Source organism: Caretta caretta, chromosome 2, assembly GCF_965140235.1.
Source record: "Caretta caretta isolate rCarCar2 chromosome 2, rCarCar1.hap1, whole genome shotgun sequence".
In the NCBI taxonomy this organism is placed as follows: Eukaryota; Metazoa; Chordata; order Testudines; family Cheloniidae; genus Caretta; species Caretta caretta.
The window spans coordinates 40485375-40495598 of record NC_134207.1 but is presented as its reverse complement, the minus strand read 5'-3'; the positions used below and the strand labels follow the sequence as shown (position 1 = coordinate 40495598).

Genomic DNA, 10224 nt, shown 5'->3' with positions numbered 1-10224 from the left:
AATTTTTATAGAATGACGGAAAATTCGTAGATAAAAATTTACTACTAACTGAAAGTTACCTGCATCAGACAACTGTACATACAACTCCCCTAGGAAATATGGACAGCTAAACCTCATGCATTCGGAAAAATTTAGAAGTATGTACAGAAAATAACGTTGTGCTATAAATTATCCTGGACAGAAATATACAAGGACAGGCATACAAAGTATCATTGTAAACATTACGTTACGTGCCACCTAAGCAGGGGAAATGTAAAGGCTTTAAGGATTGAACGGAGTGTATTAAGAATGTAAAGTGAATTGTAGCAGTAGGGGAAAGTTCTTGCAAATTGTTCCAAGCAGCTCTATATCCGGGGAATTGGGACGGTACAGAACTCCCTGCAGCTGATGTAGGCAGGGACAGAGGCATAGGCGGGGATATCTTGTTTTATGAACGAGGTTTCTCAACGAAAAAAGTCACCTTAGGTAACGTGAATAGAAATAGGGGAGGGAATGAGAAAAGAGAGCACTGCCACTTTAAAACCCTGTTGCTACCCAAACACAAGTAAACAGTACAGCGAAAAGGGAAGAGAGGCGGAGCTGAGGGAGGGCTCGGAACTCTATAACCCTCTGAACGTTCCATGTTGGGCGGGGTCAGAATACTAAAGCAGTGAACGTTCGAATGTGTGCGGCTTGGGGTGGGACAGCGGGCGGGGACAGTGCTCCACGCCACTTACTGCTGAAATGTGATGGACCTGGGAGGGGGAGACTCAGACTTGTATCAAACTTTGCAAGAGTCGAAGGCAAGAGGCTCAAGGAGAAGGCGAGGGAGAGTGATTAAGAGAAAGGTCTCTACACAATTCCCCAAGCAAGCCAGGACTTTACACACTTCCGCAGCAAGAGTCCCAAAGACAAGGCGAAACCCTTGAGTAATTTCTAACCCTTCTTCTTCCTCCTCCTCCTCCTCCTCCACAACATGCTGAAAGCTACTCGGACTCAGCTTTGCTGAACTCTTCTGGTGGAGTTTTCCGCCGGTTCGGTGTGGATCTAATGACACTGCAAAGACACTAGGATCGCTTCTTGAACTTTGCGTTGTGAGGGGCCCTGTGGGCGAAGCTCATTGTGGTAGGTAAGTCACACACAATCCTGTTACTAACACGTAGCTGCTGGGAGAAAGCCTGCATTGTACTGTGCCGTGAGAAAGGGACATCAAGGATTGTGTACCTAGGTATAATATACTATCGTTTGAAACGTGCTTCACAAAGATACTTGCACTGCAATGTAGCTACAGTCACCGAGAATGTTCATATTGAAAGGTGTCCATGTTTAATTGAGTATTCGGAGACTGATTATAAAAGTAAATCAGCAGTTGAGCGTGATCATACATTTCCTTAAACATACTCAAGTTAAACACTGGCATATTTGTCAAAGAGCTTTGTAACGGCTAAGCGATTCCTGAGGGGAGGACAGCATTTCTACGTTTACTTTCAGTTTGAATCTCTGCAGTCCCATGCACTGCTTAGCAGATGTGTTCTCTGCGCAGTGCTTATTCCACTGGCACATTAAATAATGTTTGAAGTATGTTTTCTGTTTAGGGTCTCCCTAAGAAGTTTCGGTTTCTCAAGAAATTCTGGACTTGGCCTTTAATATTAAATAAATCCTGAGCAAAGCGAGGTCCATGCACTCATTGCTTGATTAGCGCAGTGCGGTACGATAACGCTGATAAATTCCAGTCCTGTGTTAAACTAGGAGTTTTAGGTAGCAGTAGCGATTGATGTGCTTTGGTTTCTCCACACGCTAAAAAAGCGTTTGTGTGTGGTAGCTAAACTTCGTCACAGCGTACCTATTATCAGTGAGCAAAAGCAATATGTTGTTTCACTTCGTGGATCATCAAAGACAGCTACTTTCTCTACTTAGCACATTGCCATTACAGGAAAAAGAAAATCGGCGCTGCTGAGGAGTAGGTCAAAAGTAAGCAAGCAGATAAACAGAGACCTATTATGCAGATACCAGCCTTAATTTAATTAAGTGCTTTGAATGGAAAGGGAAAGGGAAGTGCCAAGGTCTAAATAACATCCGTTTTTTTCTCACCCTACTACAAGTAGACTTTACAGGGGGGAAGCACACATTACTACACTTTCTGGTCTTGAGTGTTGTTTTAATAAGATGAAGTCAAGTACAAATGGCAACCCACTCATTATGGTCCACTTCATAATATACTCGTTAAATTTTAAAACATATTCGATAGAAAATATATTTGAATCATACTTTTTACAGAATTACATTGTGGGTATGAGTCTTCGTCATATTAATGCATGCGCTGTATAAAATTGGACAACCACGTATAATATTAAAAGATGAAGGTGAAACTTACTAAAATACTACAGCTCCTTTTGGTAACTTTTAATATCCTATTTTTTTAATGATAAGGTTCAATGAACTGATATTAACCTGTGAACATGTCCTATTGGCCAACACTAAAAAGAGGTCTTAATCTTCTTTACCTAAATGGACATTCCTGTAATGTATCTGAATGTAAATCAAATACAGGAGTGATGCTTTACAAGAGTACTGCTATTAGTAAGTCTTAAAAAACCGCGTAGATGTCTACATTGAAAAAATCGAAAGTGTCTTCCATCTTCTGGATTTCGTAGTAAACAACAATAAACGCAAATAGAAGAAATTCCGACATGGCATGATTAAAATAAAATGAAAATGTGAATGCGTGATACTTAGATTGATATAAAATTTCTTAGATACGTTTTTCAAGCAGGACCGTTTGAAAGCTAAATTCTGTACGACAAACGTGTGTTTTGGCAAAGAACCCAAAAGACAGCTTTCAAAGGAAAAGCGTGGTGCCATTCAAATATACGTGTAGTGTATCTTGTGTAGTGAATTGGTTTTATGAGGGAATCGGTAATACTGAGGTTATGTGCTATCAGGGGAGGTACATTTCACTGAAATAATGGGTGGAGAATGTGCATTTAATCTTTGAGGCAGAATATTTCAAACTTTTGAAAATTACATGTCAGAGTTTCCATCCCCAGAAATCCAGGGGCCGTTATACTCTGTGCCCCATACCAATGGTTTTCAGGCTATCCAATACCTATTTCTGGATCCCATTTCACGTGATGAGGGAAAGCGACGCCGCTTGTCTTGGTCTGAAAATAATAATTTGAATCTGATGGAAATGTAACCATACCAAGAAAGAAAGCGTATTAACCAATCAAAACTTGAATTTGCTCCGTGCGGTGCTTTCTAGCTTAGCCCAGAATGCTAGCCCTCTGCGGCTCTGGTGTGTGAAGTGAGAGCTCCCTGATTAAACATGGAAAATGATTAGTGGTGGGAAAGTTGATTAGAAATGGAGTGTATAGTTTCGGTTGAATGGACTGAGTGAAACCCTCTGACTGTCACACACCTCTCATTAACTCCCTCCCTGCACTCCCAGATCGCATACCACAGCTCAGAAGGGGTTCATTTCATTAATAAAACTCTTTGCGCAGGGCTGCTGCTGCCTTCCCGAGTGGAGCCGAGAAACACAAGGTGCGGGCCCAGCAGCAACCGGCAGACCCCAGGGCACAGCCCTGCACGAATACTCTCTCGCGTATTCATGGTCTTAGGCAACTGATCAAAAATGAAGAAGAGCAAATAAACATAGGAGCGGCCGGGCTGTTTCTGGTGTGAGATGCCGAGCAGGAAAACAGCTCTAGGGGCCTACAGCAGGGACAGACAGCCACCCCGATCCTGTACAATCTAGAGTACAGCCCAGGGTTTTCATTCAGAAATGTCTAATTTCCGAGGCAGCCCAGCGGATCTGACACACCGACCTGCGGGCGGGTGGAAGTCCCAGCAGGCAGGAGACACCGCGCTGCCGTGTCTAGGTGCTTTTGAACAAAATAAATCACATTTCCCCTCTCATCTGAAAACGGAGGAATCCAGGACGTAGCCAACAAATCGTGGGTCAAAAGCCCATTGGAAAGACGGCCCAATAGGTCTTCCTTAATAAGGAGCAGAGACACACGGCAGAGACGCTCGGATAGCGCAATAGGCCACAACAGTAACCGGGACGAATCAATGCCACTCCGGAAAGCGGCTAATGCAGTGTCCGCCGATCCTTTTCTGAAGGGAGTTAGTATGATACTAACGCAGACACGGGATCTTGGCCTGGGAGGGGGTAATCTGGGGCAGAAACCCCGCAGTGTCCCATCCATCCAAGGCGCTTGGAGCATTGTCCCGTCAGTGACTAGTAACGCCGCAGGTTATTGTCTGTCTCTGGTGATGGTAACAGGAGTCAGAGAAATTAATATATTAAAGAGTTTGCAGCTCTCCTATCTATTCCCCCGGGCGCCATTAGGCAGAGGTTTTCAATAGCAGAAACACATCTCCATGAAATCTAGCCTGGAACACCTAGTTCCGGGGGGTGGGGGGGGGAAAGAAGGGAGGGGGATTTATTTATTTGGCGGTCTAGAAAAGTGACTATGTCCGTAGGGCTGCAGAGGCCACCTTTCCTCTCTGCAGATGGCGTTGCTCGCCCAAAGCCCTTCTGTGTGGCGTTGCTCCGACCATCTGGAAGGGATCTGAGCGGAAAGTGGATTTATTTAGAACCTGCAGTGCTGGAAACGTGTTGCTTTTCTCTCCTTCAATTATCTTGATAAATGAGTTGTTGTTGAAGGAAGAAAAATAAGCACCCGAGCTAGAATAAACTGGGCTGCATTGTCACCTCTAGCCCCCAGCCCTGAACCTTGTCTTGGCTCCCCTGGTAAGAGAAGACTGTAAATTTGCGCACATTCTCCTCCACTCCATCTCCCAAGAAGGCCCCAGAGGTGAGGTGTCTGCCTCAGCGGCTGCTTCAAAGCCTCGAGGGAATCAATAAGTCTGAAGAGGAGGTTTGAAGTGACTTCTGGAGATAAGATCGATGTGAAGGTAGCACTGAATGCAGAATGAAGGCGTTCTGCTTCTCACTTCTCTGCAGTGTGCGGCTAAAACCACTTGTCTTCTTGGTGGGAGTTCAGTCTCTGGAGATATTTTTGGGGTGGGGGTGGGGAGGTTGAATGACTGAAAGACAAACCAGTAGGACATACAGTCCTTTAGGAATCGATACTCGCCTTGCATTCCTGATACACTTTCACGATTAGTTTACTTTTTCGGCTGTTGTGAGTGAATTGAACCGGACGCTTTGTGTTTTTCTTCCTCAATACAAAGACTTACTTGTTTCTTTTCCTATTCTCTGGGATCTGTGCAAACATGTACAGTAGTTGGCTCTGCACGGGTGCACTAGTGCAAAAACAAAACAAAAACAAACCCCGATCCTGGGACACTTGTTTGAATTTTTCGATTGCCTCAGTCAATGAGGAACACGCTGCATTCGGTAAATTCTCTTTCCCCCTCCCTTGCTTACAGGATTTTCTGTCGTTGTTGTTGGAAGTTCAGAAAGTCCCGAAGAAAGGTAAAGGGTTCTGCTGCTTACGTCCGCCTGGGAAGATGGGAAGCAAGGCTCTTCCAGCTCCGATCCCCCTCCACCCTTCACTGCAGCTCACTAACTACTCCTTTCTCCAGGCTGTGAACACCTTCCCAGCAGCTGTGGACCACCTACAAGGTCTCTATGGACTCAGCGCGGTGCAGACCATGCATATGAACCACTGGACATTGGGATATCCCAATGTGCATGAAATCACCAGGTCTACCATCACGGAGATGGCTGCAGCTCAGGGCCTGATGGATGCCAGATTCTCTTTCCCAACGCTACCTTTCGCCACACACCTCTTTCACCCAAAGCAAGGGGCCATCGCCCATGTAATTCCAGCTTTACACAAAGACAGACCCAGGTTTGATTTTGCCAATCTGGCCGTGGCCGCCACGCAGGAGGACCCACCAAAGATTGCAGACCTGACCAAGCTGAGTCCAGGACTTGGAAGTCCCATCTCAGGGATCAGCAAACTGTCTCCGGACAGAAAGCCCTCCAGGGGCAGGTTACCTTCCAAAACGAAAAAAGAGTTTATCTGCAAGTTCTGCGGCAGACACTTTACCAAATCCTACAACCTGCTCATCCACGAGAGAACCCACACAGACGAGCGGCCCTATACCTGTGACATCTGCCACAAGGCCTTCCGGAGACAGGACCACCTCCGAGACCACAGGTGAGGGAGGCAGCCAGAGGCAAGCAGCCTTCTCCTAGCTCCCCCAGTGAAAGGCAGCTGCTATTTCTCTCTCTAGATGTCACATAAGAAACTTTTCCTATTATTTACTACAAAGGTTCCGTGGGCTCCGCCTGGTTCAGATCACTGCACAAGAGAACCTCCTGCCAGGCTGTCAGCATGTGGACAATCTGCTGCCAAGCTAAACTGAAGGCCCCACCGATCTTGGGCCGCTGTAAATTTAAGAAATATGCCCACTTTCCTTATACTTTCCCCTGTGGTTTACATTAGCCCTAAAGGTTTGGTGGATTCATCGCTTCCCATGTAGAGGCATTTCGGCTTCTCCAGCAAGGAAGCAATGGCAAACCAATTGACAAATTAATTTACAGCTGATCCTCTAGGGGGGAATAGCAAATACATACATAATTTTTGTGGGTTGGACATGTGATTGTATTTGGAGGCGAGTCTATTAACTGAAACAAATATTCCCCATCACGGATTAGATTGTAATAGTCTGGTAAGAACAGTATTTACAATCTGGTTTTAAGAGCTGAATGTAAAGGTAAAGGGCCAATTTCCACGCCCCCTTGTTCAGGTTAGTAGTCTAGGAAAAGTGAGTAGAACTTCGACCAAAAATTAAAATAAAATAAAATGTATGCCTAATCCTGCTCACACTGACGTTTAACGGCAAATTTCCCATTGACTTCAACGGGAGCAGGATCGGGACCAGTTTATGAAACAGATGATTTTTCCATCATGCAGTCTAATCTGTCACCAGAGAGGGCAATCTAGCGTTGATAAGAATTATTGTCAATGTTTTGAACTGATAAAGGAGGTTAATCATATGCAGAATTACAGAACAAAAATAATAAAATAATAATAAAAAAATTAATAAGAAATAAACTAAAGAGTCAGGATTTTGCCCTCCCCCACACAAACAAAGTAATTATAAGATTAAAGAATCTCTGGAGGCTTCTTGTGGCTTTTGAGTTTGTCTACAGCCATGGATTCAAACCCTTGTATTGACTTTCAGATATATCCATTCCAAAGAAAAACCTTTCAAATGTCAGGAATGTGGGAAAGGATTCTGCCAATCCAGAACTCTAGCAGTTCATAAAACTTTACATATGCAGGTAAGTTTAGCTCCAAATCTATTATTATCATACACTGTTCTTGTTCTTATCCTGTTTATTTTGTACAAACCCTTAAATAGCATGTAAGGTAGACAAATTTCTGAATGAGGTTAGGGACCTGAAATAATGAGCCATATCTTGCCATTAGTTTTTAAAGCTGATCTCCCCAATTACTTCAGTAAAGCAATATGGCCCTATCTTTTATTTTTCTTGATTAAGACATGTCTATTTAGTGTTTTTAAAATATGTAATTCTTTTAGAAAAAAGCAAATCGAGTCCAACTGAGGATTTAATTTATATAAATTGCTTGTGAATGTGGGTACTTATAAATGGTCTTTGTTAAATCTTATTAAATGCATTTCAACATTTTGTAGATGTAAAAAATAAAGGTAAGCTCTGTCGGGGAAAAACAGCTGTGAAAGATTAACTGGCACCTTAAAATGATTTGCCTGTACCCCAATACATTGTATATGTCTGTAATGGTTTAATTGTCTGGAGTAAAGCTCAGCCTTACTCATAGAGATGGCCTTGTGATTTGAAATTGAAGGATTGCACTGTGCATTTTTTTCCCAGTAGATTCAAAGCGCATGAAATGGGCTGAGCTGAGAATAAAATATAGGTTGACAGGCAGGATATTTCCAGGCAGTTAAAAGTGGCATGATTTTGTATCTGTTGAGGATTAAGGGTCTAGATTTATTTAAGTAGATTCCCTATACTTCATGTTATGTTATGTAATAACAGAAAAGTAATACATTTAATAAACTAGGTAGTTTGTAAAGGATTAATCCTTTGCTTGCTTCAAATCTGAACAGGAATCTCCACACAAATGCCCCACATGTGGAAGAACCTTTAATCAAAGAAGTAATCTGAAAACTCACCTTCTTACCCATACAGACATCAAGCCCTACAACTGTGAGCAGTGCGGCAAAGTGTTCAGGCGAAACTGTGATCTGCGGCGGCACAGTCTAACTCACACCCCGCGGCAGGACTTCTAGAGCAGCCAAGGACCTGCACCTGCCTCTGCAGCTCCAAGTTGCTAATTTTGCTCAAGGACTTAATTGTAGAAAGCTACACACACACACACACACACACACTGGGGCCAAGACCGCATACCACACTCCAGCAAAACTCCCTTAGGGAGTTGTAGACTGTCACTGCAGGATCGGGCCCCACTCCTATCCACACAAAGAGCATATGCTAGTCTCTTGTAGATATTCGCAGCTCATTTTAGAGCTCTGTACAGAATGTGGGTTTGTTTTTTTTTTCGTATTGTTCTGTTGGATGCACATTGATAACAAATCTGGGAGTCAAAATATCATTTAAAAGTGTATTTCAAAATACCCCCCCTCCCCCAAGTATCTCCCGCTTTGTCGTATTACTTTCCTAAACATTTTGTTCTTCTGCTGTGTCAGCTGCAATAGTAACTTATATTGAATAAATTTCCCCATCTGGGCAATTGTATTGTCACAACGTTTCTGAAAAGTGTTCTTGTTTTCGCTTTTATGACTGCTGCTTTTGTGTTATCTATTGTAAAATAAAATGAAAGCGCCCGTATTTACAACTCCATTGCTTAATAGCTTGAATGTCTACATTAAGTATTAGCTTTTGTAAAAAAAAATTTATTGAATTAACGACTTTTAAAAAAGAAATAGCTGCAAATAAACAGTGCCTGGCAAATAATGTATACAACAATCCCTAAACCAAACTGGCTTATTAGTAACTTATTTGCAATCAACCCATATATTGTAAAAGTCATCTCTTTTCCAAAGATTGCATTAGATAGTCTCCTGCTATTAGACTTTGAACATTGGCAATTCACTAGCGTAGACAGGGACTTTATACTGCAGAAGACGATTATTTTCTGATAGCTCTGAAAACAAACACTGGGACATAAATAAAATCCCATTGGATCCCATCACCCATGGGAAGGATCATTGTAAGTCCCAATAGCGTTTAACCAACTTCATTAACATTCCTATCAGTCCTAACAATCTGCTGAATGGCAGCGTTATCAGGGCTCAGCCCTGCAAAGCCGGAGGAGTTGCAGGCGCTTGCAGGGTTGGTCAATAAAAGCCGTCAAAATCGTAACTCGTACCTAGTTAAAGAAAGAGGATGTTTCAAATGTCTCCAGAATCATTAACAGAGATAAACCACTGCACCAGAGAAGCCAAACTGCCAGCACTCTGCAACTGGCCCCTTGCAGGAGACTCCCGACGGAATGCTCCAAAGACTCCATGCAGTTCCCCAAAGATGGCCTTTAAACAGACTTTAAAGCTAGTGGGGGAGAAAAACGACCTCCCGCCCCCACCTCCAAGTGGCACAGTCTCAAGGCCTCACCAAGGAAAGCGGAGTGGGGGCTGTCACTTCGGTTTCTGCTCCTGCAGACTAACGGCGGTGTCCTGCTGTGCTAACGGTGCGGGGGGCACCAGTGACCCGGCCGGGGAGGCCACTTTTCGTTCCAAAACTGGGCTCATTTTAATTCACGTGGTGGGACAGACTTGCGGGCGGGGGCGGGAATGACCCCGCACATGCCCTGGGGCAGACAGCAAAGGCGAACCGCCCTGATGGGGACACCACTTTGCTGCCACTGCGGGGCTCAGCCCTTCACTGGCGGGATCCCTCAGACGCGTGCCCAGCTGCCACGGGCTCGCCCAGTGCTGGGACCCCTCCTCGGACCCCCTGCCCGGCCACTGGCGGGCTCGTCACGGCCCCCTGCTGGGAGGACCCCTCCTTATGCCACGCGCAGAGCCACTAGGGCGGCTCCTTCCGACCCCTTCTGCCGGGAGCCGCCCTTAAGCCCCACGCGCAGCCACCGGGGGGCGCCCCTGTTTAGCCCCACGCTCGGGGCGGGAGAGAAAGCGGAGGCAAGAACCACCCGTGGCCGCCAGGCTCTGGTCCCCGCACTCCTGCGCCGCCCGGAAACCCCGCGGGGGGGGAGGGATCGGAGTCGCGGTCCGGTCCAGGACTCGCATTAGCAG

The 10224-nt window shown here is 44.8% G+C and overlaps 1 protein-coding gene across 3 annotated transcripts; it reads left to right on the top strand.

Moving 5' to 3' along the window:
• Positions 1-667: 667 nt before the first annotated feature.
• On the top strand, positions 668-8951 carry OSR2 (odd-skipped related transciption factor 2). Of its 3 annotated transcripts, none has more exons than XM_048841343.2 (4): positions 668-1104; positions 5380-6116; positions 7147-7246; positions 8059-8951. In XM_048841343.2, exons 2-4 carry the CDS (start codon positions 5461-5463, stop codon positions 8239-8241), a joined length of 939 nt encoding a protein of 312 aa, XP_048697300.1. In that variant the 5' UTR covers positions 668-1104; positions 5380-5460; the 3' UTR covers positions 8242-8951. The 3 variants fall into 3 exon arrangements, with proteins under 3 accessions (XP_048697300.1, XP_048697301.1, XP_048697299.1); XM_048841344.2 differs by having other exon boundaries at positions 668-1108; positions 8141-8951; XM_048841342.2 differs by having other exon boundaries at positions 668-1108.
• The last annotated feature ends 1273 nt before the right edge of the window (positions 8952-10224 follow it).